The sequence below is a fragment of the Phyllostomus discolor genome, chromosome 11 (assembly GCF_004126475.2).
Source record: "Phyllostomus discolor isolate MPI-MPIP mPhyDis1 chromosome 11, mPhyDis1.pri.v3, whole genome shotgun sequence".
Classification (NCBI taxonomy): Eukaryota; Metazoa; Chordata; class Mammalia; order Chiroptera; family Phyllostomidae; genus Phyllostomus; species Phyllostomus discolor.
The window spans coordinates 86,548,309-86,560,981 of record NC_040913.2 but is presented as its reverse complement, the minus strand read 5'-3'; the positions used below and the strand labels follow the sequence as shown (position 1 = coordinate 86,560,981).

The following is a 12,673-nucleotide window of genomic DNA, read 5'->3' as shown; positions in this document are numbered from 1 at the left end:
CCCGGGTCTCGGCCCCAGGACATCATCCGTGTGAGACGGGGCTCTGTGTGGACAGGCTTGGAAAGCTCACATCGGTCACTTTTCATTTGGTGCAAGTTGAACCGCGTTGGGTGGGGGGAGGGGCTATTTTTAAACTTAAACTCGCATGGCAGCACGCGTCCCGGTCACTTCTGTGCACACATGTTCTCTGACTGCTGAGCCGGGGAGAAGTAGCGTCGTTTTTACAAAATGACATGTGTTTTCAGAGCAGCTTGACCATGAACTTGGACTTTTCTTCCCAGTTTAAAAGAACCCGGAAACTTTTTTTTTGCTAAAACAATCTCCCTCCCTCCTTTGAATTCCCAGAGGCTGCTACTTGATACTTCTGTGGCCCGGTCTTGGCACAGGGCAAAGAAACTCTCTCTCCGGACCTTTGTGATGCCCGCCCCGCCCCTTGCAGCGTGTCCGCCCTCCACCAGGGCCCACAGCCGGCGCGAACCCCCCGCCGCCACGTTCGAATAACTAGTCACTTTCAGGTTAGCAGGCGAGTCCAACAACATGCGGAAACCCAGTTGTTCCTGTAAGGTGAGTTTAATAAGAAAACCTTAAGTTAGCAAGGTTTTTCTACGTTGTTATTAAAAAGCCCAAGTTTTAGGCCCTGGCAGGCAGCTCAGCTGGTTAGAGCACGATCCCCAAGCACAGAAGTTGGGTTCAACCTCTGGGCGGGGCACATACAAGAAGCAACCAATGAACGCAGAGATGGGCGGGGCAACAAGCTGATCCTTTCTTGACAGTTTCTGACACTGCGTGTAAGCCACGTGCAGAATCTCAGACTCCGTTTCTTGCCTGACCTGCCCTGCCTCCCCCTTTCATTTCCATCACTACCTCCAGATTCACTTGCCTGCACATCCATTTTCAGAAGGGTCTGCCCTTGGAATCAAAAGCTCCAGCCACCGACTCTTCACATTTAGCTAGACAGACCCAGATTTTCTTTGTTGTCCTTGTTTACATGCCCACCCAACCACCACAGAGCCGTGGTTATAATACATCACTTTCTTTTTTTCATCTTTCTGCATTGTCCCCATCACCATTTATCCCCGACACACCCTCCTCCACCTCCACCCACACCCCTGCCCCCACAATCACCACACAATTGTCCTAGTCCATGAGTTCTTCCTCTTTCCTTTTCTGCTTGACCCCTCCACTGCCTCCACCCTGCCCTGAGTTGTCAGCCTGCTCTGTCTATGGCTCTGCCTCTATTTTTGCTTGTTAGTTCGGTCTGTTCACTAGATCCCACCCATGAGGGGTACCAAACGGTACTTGTCTTCTCTGACGGGCGCGTCTCACTCAGCGCAATGCATGACTTTGGGTTCCCGTGATGAAGACGGCGTACCCGAGCTCCCGACCTCCCTCTGACTGCGCGACCCGACTTCACCTCTCCGGGCTCGGTTGTTTTCCCGCACGTAGCCGGGAGGGCTGAAAGAGGAGACCTTTGCCGAAGAAGAGAACTGACGTTTACCGGACACTCACCAGGGGCTGGGCAGACGCTCTGCAGGTCTCCCGACTGCCCTCTTTACCGACAGTGACCGAGGGGATGTACCGGCCCGTCTGTCTTCCAGACGAGGGGTCTGAAGGTCACAGAAGTCGGGCGCGCTTGCCCAGGGCTGCCTGGTCTGAGCGGAGCAGCCAGGTCCAGCCCCACCACATCTCTGTGTCTTTCTGGGCCCTTCCGGCTCCAGCTGCTCTCCTGGTCCCTTCACTGCAGCCACCGAGGCCTGCACCCTGACCAGTCCCAAGGGTTTCCAGTCTCCCCAGTGAAGATCATCTTCACTGGGGGGTGTGGGGACCACAAACCCAGAGAACAGGCTGAGATGAGCTGGAACTGGAAAGTCTGCATCGTCACGGGTGAAAGTGACTGAGAAAAAAGGCGCACACACACACACACACACCTGCCTCCACCCAGCGCTAGCCGGGAGTCCTGCCCTGACACGTGGGGAAGGCCAGCCTCCGCATGGCCGTGGTGGGCGCAGAGCTGCAAGTGCAGAGGGACACAGCTCTGCAGACAGGCTGCTAATCGAACCGTGCTCGCGATGCTAGAAAACCCTTCGGATTCTGTTGCTGAGTCCTGCTTCTCTGTCCCATTCTCTAGCTTTTGTCTTCGTCGCCTTTCCTACACAGGTGCAGAGCGTGAGCACTAAGATCCTCTTTATCACCCTGGTTCGTAAAGGGAAATTTTACAAGCTGTAACTTACAAAAAAAAAAAACAACCCGTGCAGCTGCTTTACAATAGTGTAGCTGGGAGACAGCCAGTGTGGGCAGACAGGAGACGCAGCCAAACCAAAGAGGGCCGAGTCTTCCCGTCTTCACATCCACACAAAGTCTGTGGGAAGGGGAGGGGGGAGGAAGGGCACGTGGGAAACAGGAGGCGGTGGGAGCATGGGGAGGGGCACAGGGTGTTCCCTCGCTGTCACAGGAGGGGCGCAGCAGCAGCGGCGGCGGCAGTGACGTTTTCACCTGGCAGCCGGCCCCCACGGCAGTGCCAGCTGTGCAAGCCCCTGACTGGCACTCAAGGGAGCAAAGCAGGTTCCCCTTTCTGCCACCGAGGTCCGTATGAAGGTGTGAGCTCCCTGACATCATCTATAATCACTAAGTGTCCTGACTTGAAGGCTAACCTCACATTCAGTATTTTAAGTTCTATTTTTAGAAGTGCAAAGGGAATTTTATATCTCTAAGACCTACAAGCTCTGAAAACCCCAAGCTAAATCTATTTCTATAAGCAAGGAGAAAAATCAGGAAGCCTATATACCAGGTAGTGAAACTATAGATTTTAATTTTCTTTCTGCTTATCTGCAATTTTAAACCGTTCTATGGAGAACCTATGTGAGTATTTTAATAAGGCTCCACGACTTCTTGCTAAGGTGGAGCTTGAAAACCACCCCGTAAGTGCTCCCACAACTTCTCATATGAGAAATGGAATCAGGCCTTTGCAGGCTCGGCCCAGTTGCAGACACCCAGTTGCAAGTCCGACGTGCCAGACCCCCTCCCAGGCCCGGCGGGGCTCCGCACATCCCCGGTTAGAAAATGTTACATTCTACTCGTGTTCGGTCAGCTGAGGTGAAGTATATTTACCTTTTCTTTAGAAATAAAGTATCTTAAAGCTGCTTTTCCTCAGCACTAGCTCAGTCCTTCTATTTTTACATTTGTCACGAGTAAGACAGACACCTCCATCCAGAGCCAGAAGCTACGAATCAGGCCTGGCTTTGTGTGGCAGGGCCCACGCTCTGCACGTGCCCCACAGCCCTGGGGGGCAAGGTCTCTCACCCCTACCTACAGGCATAAACGAGGCAATTCCGCATTTACAACATGGTTTTTCGTTTATGTCGAGGGTAATGCATACTAGAGATTCATTCTGACTTGGCTAGGAAAGCAAGAAATGACAGAGCAGTGAGTAGGGGAAGAGTCACAGCACGGCTGAGGACCTGGCTGCTTCACCTTGCGGCCCTCCCCTAACCTTGAGGAGAGATGGGGGGTGGGGGTGAGGGGGTGCCCGAGAAAGGAAGAGGAAGAGCCCTGGGAGGGAATCGGTCTGCAAGGGGCTCTGGACTTCCCCAGCCGGCCCCCCAGCGCAGCCCCAACTCGGGAACACACGCTGTGCTGCGTGCGACTCTCCTAACGACGACAGTATGACCGTTCATTGGCCCGAGTTGTACGCAGCCACGGCACTCGCCAGCCCCACCTCGGACACCCCCTGAGTGTCCTGGTATCTGTGTGCCCTATCCTGAATCCTGCAGCCCGGTTATCCCAGCGGGCTCCTAGTCTGGCCTTGTCCTGCTGGAGATCCCAGACTCCCTTTCAGCAGCCGGGGCTTGCGTTCTAACTGTCAGGCACAGCACAGGCCAAAGTGCTTTTTCTTTGACATTTGACAGCCCGTTTCTCTGCAGAAACAGAAGCCCTGCGAGAGCTGAGATGCTGCCTGTCCTTCCCGTCATGGAATCTTCCGGGCCCAGCACGTGGGATTTCTGGAACGGGCCGAGCCCCTGTGTGACGTTGGGCAGCCGCCTAGCCAGCACCACCCCGTGTGTCCCTCTGCGGGAGGCGCCTAGCCAGCCCACCACGTGCGGGCCTCCGCCCCATGCGCGGGCCTCCGCCTCCATCTGTAGTCACCGGCAAGCTCCCGCGTGTTCAGCGTGTTTGCAAAGTGCCCTCCCCTCCACTCACCGGCACCTCCACCGACTGCATGGACAGGTCGCACGGCGGCTTCAGGGCCTTGGGTCTCGTGGCGTACCAGAAGGTCGTCAGCGCCGCGAAGGCGCCGAAGCCCATGAGCGTGTTGGTGGGCAGCGTGCGCACGTACTGTCGGAAGTCAGCCAGCTCCGGCATGCGGAAGTATCGGAACAGCTCGTGGGCCTGCATGGTCCTGCGTGGGTGCCACCCTAGGCCGACTTCTGTCGGGAGAGAGAGACGTCACATTCACTCCGGGGAGGCAGGACTCGCCTCCAGCTTCCCCGGAGGCCTACCGCCTCACCCGATGGCCCAGGCAGCGAACCCACAGTCCCCCAGGCCGGGTCCCTCCCGGCTCTCAAACCCCCCTTCTGCAAACATCACTTTAGGAACTCATTGTACTGCTACCACTGTCTTGTGCAACGTTCTCATGAACCACACTTTAAAGCGTGCATCACTAAGCACTCTCGCCGTGACATGCTCAGCAAGTGGCTTAAGTTCCCACTTTCCCCTGACGCTGTGTCTCTGTTCTCCTCCACCCGCACTCTAGAGGATTAGGCTCTTGTCATCACAGCAAATGGGGATAACGAGGCACAAACAAGTCCAAACCATGAGGAGCCCCCAGTTGTCCTTTCTCCCCACAGGGCGCGGACCACCTGGGAACACAGGCCCGCCCGACGCCAGCGCGCCGCCCCTGCCCCGCCCTCTGCACCAGGGTTGACACAGCATCCACGCAGGGGAACGGCAGCTGGCTGCTCTGAAACAATAATTTCTTTTCTATTCCTCCAGACGGTGTAGCAAAAATAAAGTAATAAATTGATGTGCATAAACTGTAAACCAACCCCCAGATATCTGGAGACAGATTATAGCATAGTAAGTAGTTGAGAGCAAGTATAGAAGAGGGGTTACGACCCCAGACTCTAGAGCTCAGTCCTAACTCCTTAGCTTATTGGCTATATGGCTTGGGGCAAGTGACTTCACCTCTCTGTGCCTCAGTTTCCTCATGCATAAATGGAGATAAAAAATAGTACCTATCTCCTAGGGCTTTTATAATGACTAAATAATTCACATACAGCTTAGAACGGTACGAAGCCTCTGGAAGTACCCAGTAAGTGGGAGGCGTTATTGTTACGTCCTCTACCGACACTCTGTGATCAGTCCTGCATGCTGAACAGTGAGGTACAGGGGGGATTAAAGAAGTGTTTTACCATAAGGAGTTTACAAATGAAATTAAGAAGCCAAACACACAGAAGAAAATTAGATGACAAATTCAATGTATATTAAAGCCTCGAAGTGCACGTTACAGACAATTCACATCTAAATCAGCATGAAAAATGGGAAGTACAGATAAAAAGTAAGAACAAGTCTCATTAGGAAAATCTCCATGAATAACTGCTCTACAGCACATTTGCCTGTAAAAGGAAGGAAATAGCAGCAAATCATATGAGCTTTCTTAAAGACTTCCCGGCAATCCACTGAGTGTTAGTTCAGCTACAAGTTCAGATGGTATTTGTGAGCTACTTATTATATGTTCTTTTAAACAGATAGGTCACAGACTGAAAATAATCCCCTTTTTCCAAATATAGAAATCCTCTTTAAGTTTCAGTCGGTACTATTGTATTTGTTTTACAGAGTCAGACTATCAGGCGTTTTCACCGGCCATCAATACTAAAGGAGCCAGTGGAACGCATCTGTTCAGCTCCTGCACTCCCGTGCTACAACAGCTCTGTGTAGGTGTGCGCACGTATGCACATGCACACACACACACACACATACACAGGAAATGTCTGGGTTTGACATGACAACAGAGAAGGAACAGATAAGCAAATTTCTTCAGGTCATAATTCTGGAGCGAAAGCACCAGCACTTACAGAGCCACTCACCACCGGTGCCACCAGCAGCTGACTGCTAGGTGACCCACCACTGCAGAACCAGAAAAGGCGGTGGGGGAGGGGGTGGGGGAGGGGCCCCGGCCTGCCAAGGTCTCTCAGGGCATTAGTCACATGCTGGGGCCTGTGCCACTGCCCACTGGGCTAAAGGTAACTAGCAGACAAAATCCATACTTGACTGCCCAGGGGAAGACAGGGGGAAGGGTGGGCCAATGAGAAGCTGGGAGCAGAGTCACCCCACTGCTCCACCCATGGGCAGGGACAGGCATCAGTCGGTGTCACCGGCAGTGCCAGTTCTGAACACAGACATTGTTTTCTTTCTGCTTAGCTTCCCGATGAGAAGAGACAATGGGTGTGTTTTGAGAAGCCATTGAAATGATCAGATGTGGGGTGGTATGTGGGACCCACATGAGACAGACGGAGAAGGCGACAGATTGTCAGCAGCACACCCACAGCGGACTTTATTCTGCATGAGTCCCTAGGGGTCGAGCTACTCCAGTCACTCCACAGGCCTGAGCACCCAGTGTGTGCTGGGCACGTGCTAGGAGCTGGGGCGACAGGGCTGGGGGCGGGGCCGGCTCTCCACGGGCTGGCCAGCTGGGGGAGACACAAAACCCACAAGCACCCTCACCGGGTTCAATGAGAGTGGGCACCGCTCAGACCCAGTGAACGGGCAGGGCCGCTCTGAGGGAGCGAGGCACACACGGGACTCGGCGGCCCGGCAGACGAACTGAGCCCAGTCCCCCTGGCACGGAACTTCACGCAGCCCTGCAGATCCACGGGTGCGAGGCAGCCTCACGCACTCAGTGTGCACGCCTGCCTTCCCCTCTCACCGGTCCACCTTCCGGTGTCTTTGCTACGCCCACGGCACTCGAAGTATGATGGGGGTCACCACCCCTTCCCCAGCACCCCTGCCTTCCCCTCGTCCCTCCCTGAAATAATTTCCATAAAACCTGGATCGTGTGAATTTGCAGGGGCTGTCTGAAAGAACCCCCTCCCTGTGTCAGAATATGAAATAATTCCCTCACCAACAAATCCAGTCATAAGCACGTGATTTTTTCTATTTTAAGCATCAGCAGTAGCCAAGCTGTAGACAGCATTATACTAAGAATGAAACCAGTCTATTTATAGAAATGTCTAGGAAAGGAGACTTTTTAAATACTTCAAAAAACTGCAGTAGCACTCGTGCACCAGCATTTAACTGGATAGTGACCTGCCGCACTAAGGGTTTAGCGCCAGCCAAATTCTTATCTTTGTTGCTAATGACAGGCTACAGCAGTCTGTTTACTCCATGCCTCTCAGCCGGCAGCCGGCGACCAGCTGCAAACCAACCGCACCGAACAAACTGGTAATGCCGTGTGTAGGACGCACAGTCTATGCAATAAAGAATGAAGCCAACACCTCGCTTAGATTCGTGGAAAGAACAGCTCTTACATGTGAAACAAAGAGCACTATGCACCTTCCCCCTTCTATTTAACTTCTATAAGGAGAAGGTACTTGGGGTAGTTAGAAATGGAGACGGACCTACATTCAGAGAAAATGGGCCACAATAAACAGCCTTTAAACTGCTGCTGGCGGACATGAACATCCCGCTTTCAGGCAGTCTCAGGCAACAACTGGTCTCAAAGGAGCATTAGGACTCATGAACTCACCAACGAATAGTTAAAACTCAGACTTTATTCTCATTCCAATGCTGTTCTGGTTGTAATATTTTTGAAATTCTTTCAAAAGCAGACTTGCACGCCATCATCTCAGGAGGTTTGCAGCCCAGGCACATAATCACGCTGCCGTGTGCTAAGAACATGATTCGATCGGCTTAAAGGCTTACGCAGATGGTGGCCAGCATTTCTCGGAACACAGGAGACTACCGGCAGCCGGCTTCTCCTTCCCCTCAGCTAGTCCTGCGCACCTTCCTCTCCGCACCTACAGAAAGAGGGTGTGCTCCACAGGGTCTCTTGGATTTCCTGTGAAGCTGGAGTCTGAAACCACAGAATGACAGGGAGTGTGGCCAGGGTCCAGGGAGCCTGGTACGAGCCCGATGCAAGGAAGCAGAGCACAGGGCACCTTTGAACAGACCCGGGTGGACACAGATGCCCTGTGTAGGGGCAGAAACGGGACTGCACGCCGTCAGACAGCAGAAGCCTGGCTCCCAGCTGCCCGAACCTGCAGAAAGCCAGCTCGTCATGCCATTTGCACCGCGCTGGTGTTTTGGAAAGGCTTCCCCATGGGCGCCGTATCTGAGCATCACAGTGCAAAACGACGTCAGGGAAACCAGGGCTCGGGACTTAGAAGGCTTCCCCAGGTGTCCCCAGGACACCCATCTGACACCAGTTCACGTGGTTTCCTCACTGTGGACATTTCCTACCCTCCAGTGGGTCGCCGCCTCTCCACTGAGAGCATCAGCATACTCCTCTGCACGTGGGGCTCCCCAGTCCCCCTCGGCCCGTCCCAGGTCGGGCGCCTGTAGGAGCAGCTGGCTTCTGAAGGTCCTTCCAGCACTTGGCACACTCCATGGGATTAGGAGAACTCGGCCTCTGGAGTGCATCCAAACTCCCCCTGTCTCACGGAACCGCCGGCACCTCCCCCGCCACCCTGGCCTCTGAGCACGTGGGCCCAGCTCCACTGTGCAGAGGCTCACCTTTCACCGCTTTGTCTGCACCAGGAAAAGGTGCTCCGGGGCCGGCGGGGACTCGTGACTCACAAGGGCATCGCTCTCTAAGGGCACAGGGACACACACACAGCTCCTGCAGCCCCGCACACCTGTACTTACATGAGCATTTCATCCTCTTCATGTTATTCACAAACCAAGCAAACGGGGGCCCAGATGTTCCTCCCCCTGTGCCGTCCCTCGGGCTTTCCCGGCAGAGCAACGGTGGTCTGAAGGAGCCCTTCACGAGGAACCCGGCCCTCACACGACCCCACCGAGACAGCGTCCCCGCCCCGGCAGCGGCCAAGGAAGGAATCCCGACTTCTCTCCTTAAAACGGCGAGCCAAGCTGGCGAGATGCTGCCATTCCTTGTTCCTCCTCCTCCCCCGGCACAATAGGCCATTGACAGGGGCTGAAAGCTGTCCCTTTGTCCGGCCCTGGCCCGGCGCAGCTCAGCCTCGGGAGCAACAAGCGAGCGGCGGCCGGACTGCGCGCGGGCCTTTTAGTGCACCACTCCACACCGGCGGGCCGGTGCCCCTTAACCCTGGCTGGCAGGCGACCTAAAGCTCGGCTTGCTCAAGCCATCCCCTCCTGAACCCAAAGGGCAGCCGGGCTCGCTCTGGAGAGGGGGAGCTGCAGACGCCGAGATGCCGGAGGCCCTCAGTTAGGAGGGAAAGCAGAGGCCGCTGCCCCGCCCCATCCCACGCAGCAGCTCCTGACCATCTCCTCATTCTGAGCCTGAGCGGGACAGAGCGCGCTCCGACAGCCTGGGACCTCACACGCGCACCAGGGGCCAGCCGTGGCGGCACAGGGGTGGTGACGCCCACCCTGCCAGGGAGCCAGCTCGTCCTCCCAAGCGCAGCGGCCCTTCACCCGCTGAATTCTCGCGACAGCGATTCTGTGGACCAATGCCATTCCAAGAAGATCTTTAAAAAGGGAAACAAAGCAGAGATGCTCTATTTTCAGGAACCTGGTCTACGAAATGATTCGAGTCAAGCTGCACATTTCCACACTAACCCGCCCCCCGCCTAGCTCCCCTAAAGCTGCCAGGGAGAGGCTGGGGCGCGAAGCTTTTAAGGGCAGGTAGAAGGCTGGCCTCATCTTTACCCAGTGGCATTAGGGCCATGACTCGCCTGTCCTTATTGGCCCCAGGCCACGACCGCCACATATGCCCCAAAAGAAAGAGATTCTCAACGGAGGGTGTCCGACTCGAACACATAAACTACTGGGGATGACATGAAATGGGCAAACGTGTACTTCGAACAGCTTCTGTGCTCATTCAGCTACGTGTGCGTTTAAGTCCTATGACAAAATAAATCATTTTAGAAACACTTCCTTTTTACTATTCACATTTCATTAATGTTTTACTCAAGATCTCTGAACATGCTTCTTCAAACAGGGCCTCGGGTGTCTCTAAAGCCACTTTTGGAGGATCACCAGTTTTCTGTGGCTAGCTTCACATTTTTCTCTTCCACTTAAGTTGTCTAAGTTGAAGCATTTTTTGAAGTCGCTTGTGTGGCTACCACTGGAAAAAAAAAGACTCCAAAGTCACAGGAACACAGTTTATAATGTCAGGACAGTTTTGAAAATGTGTCCTATGGGCCCATATTCATGTAACCCAAACACATACTTGATTGCCTTTTAAACTGATTTTTAAAAGCTTGTCAACAATCACAGCAAACACTCGCCTTTGTGACGCCAGAGCCCTGGGAAGAGCTGCCCAGCGGGGGCTGAACTGCTGGGTCTCAGGGAGAGGAAGACGCCGTTAGCTGACCTGTATGGGGACGCAGACCAGGACCACCACAGAGGGGGTTTCAGGTGCCTGCTCTACCCGGGGTTGGTCAAAATAAAGTGACCGGCAGAGCACCCCAGGGAATGACAGAGTTTGGGGGAGCCGCTCACCTTCTATGGCACCGACGTGATTTAACATTCACAGAGGAGGACCCACAAGCAGCCCGCAGACCCCACTCGGGAGGCTCGGAGGTAAAAGGAGTAATGCCGACGGAAGACTGGCAACAGTGACATGCACAACGGTGACAGCCAAGGCGGCGACGAGTGCCACAGAAGTCATGAAAGCGACCGCACGCTCAGGAAGGGCTGGCGTCACAGCCCCCGGTGAGCTGGTGCCCCAGGGAAGAGGGCCAGCAGTAGGGCAGGAGCTCTGCTCCAGGTGACGGGGACACAAACGGGACGGCTGGGAGCAGCTGCCCGGCCCAGCCCTCGGCATTTGGGTGAGTTAATGCGGAACCCCTGAGGGTTCGGCTGGACAGGGAGGGAAAGCACGACGTTCAGGCAGGGGGTTGGTCTGAGATGCCTTCCCTGTGTGCTCACGATCCAACGTAACCCTCCACACGTAACCCTCCGCACGCCCCCCCGCCAAGTGGAGCTGCCACCACCTTCAATGCAAAGACCCGGCGGAAGCTGTGCCTGGAAGTTCAACGTCCCGCCCCAGCTGCACACAAGAACAGGACAGGGGCCCGGGTCTGAGAGCAAAGCCCCTGGACTTGAGAGGCAAGTGCCTCGACCCAAGCACACCCGGGGTTCAAATCTAGATGGAGGTGGGAGGCGAGCAGGGGGTGATGAAGAGCCGTGGTCCACAGTGATGAAAGCCTGGGTAGGTCCCAGGTCCATCGGCAGACAGAGGGACCGAGAAAAGGTGGAACGGGCACACAGTGGGATATTACTCAGCCTTTAAAAAAGAAGGGAGCTCTGCTGCCCGCTACAACACGGCTTGGCCCTGCAAGAACGTTCTGCTAAGTGAAAGAAGCCAGACTCGGAAGGACAAATACTGTATGATTCCACGTGTAGGAGGGACCTAGAATGGGCGAATTCGTAGAGACACAGAGAGAGGCACCAGGGGTCAGGGTCGGGGTCGGGTGGGGAATGAGGAGCTACTGCGTTGCGGGCAGAGCCTCTGCTTGGGATGACGAAAAACTCTGGAACTAGCAAGCGGTCATAGTTATCCAGCACTGGGGATGTACTTAATGCCACTGAGCTGTACACTTAAAAATGGTTAAATTGGCAAATTTTATGTTGTGCGTGTTTTACCACAGTAAGATTTTTTAATCGGTTAAAAAACACACAAGGATCTGGTAACTAAATGGATATAAATGGAAAAAAGGGAGGAAACTGGAGGGTTGAACTCCGCAGCTGGGAGAACACAGGTGGGACCCTGAGGCCGAGGGAGGTGAGACAGGAGGGGGGAGCTCCGTCAGCTCCACCCCTTTCCAGGGTCCCGAAAGCCCCCTCCATGCTGCTCTGGGCAAGCTGGCCCGGGCCCTGCCTCACTGCAGCCACAGAGGCAGGGGCCCGGGCGCTCCCTCCACGCCCCTCCCAGCTCCCCCAGAGGGTCCTCCCTGAGCCTCCCGGCACTCCACATGACCCTCCTCCCACCTCCATCCCAACCGCTCCTGCCCCTGGCCCTGCTTAACACGCCCCATCCCTCCTGTGACGAGTCCTTACAGGACCCTGCAGTCAGGAGCCGAGGGCCCTTCCTCTGAGCCACAGGAGTGCTCCAGCCCCCTGTGGCCCTTAGCACGCCCGACTTTGCGCTCAGGGGTGTGTCTGCTTCTCTGACGGGGACGCCTCTCTGCCCTCCCGGGGGCGGGGGCAGTGCCCGCCCTGACCCTCTGGCCCCATGCATCCTTGGTGCTCAGCACGGTGCCCTGCCCAGACAGGCCTTCACACGCATCTGCTGAGTCATGAATGACCCTCCGTGATTCTGACCCGTTCTCTGCGGGGGGCCTGGGGAGGACGTATTTACAGAACAGAGAGTCTCCAAAGAGAAAGGGGTGTTCCCCTGTCCCCAACTTCAGCACTGTCTCCTGAGGCCCACGGAGCTGCAGTGGGTCAGTGGGCCCGAGGGGTGAGAGGCAGCCCCCCGGGGCATCTGGAGGCAAAAGCCAGAAAAGGCAGCGGGCCACTGATTTCAGGCGGA

At 55.2% G+C, this 12,673-nt stretch overlaps 1 protein-coding gene across 4 annotated transcripts in view; it reads right to left on the bottom strand.

The window, feature by feature from the left end:
- ACSL1 (acyl-CoA synthetase long chain family member 1) overlaps positions 1–12,673 on the bottom strand; it is a 57,916-nt gene that overhangs the window by 34,460 nt on the left and 10,783 nt on the right. For all 4 annotated transcript variants that reach the window (XM_028526468.2, XM_036011762.1, XM_028526470.2 and 1 more), the window contains exon 2: positions 4,198–4,424. In XM_028526468.2, coding sequence (XP_028382269.1) covers positions 4,198–4,392 — 195 coding nt within the window. In that variant the 5' untranslated portion in view covers positions 4,393–4,424. The remainder of the gene's footprint in view (positions 1–4,197; positions 4,425–12,673) is intronic.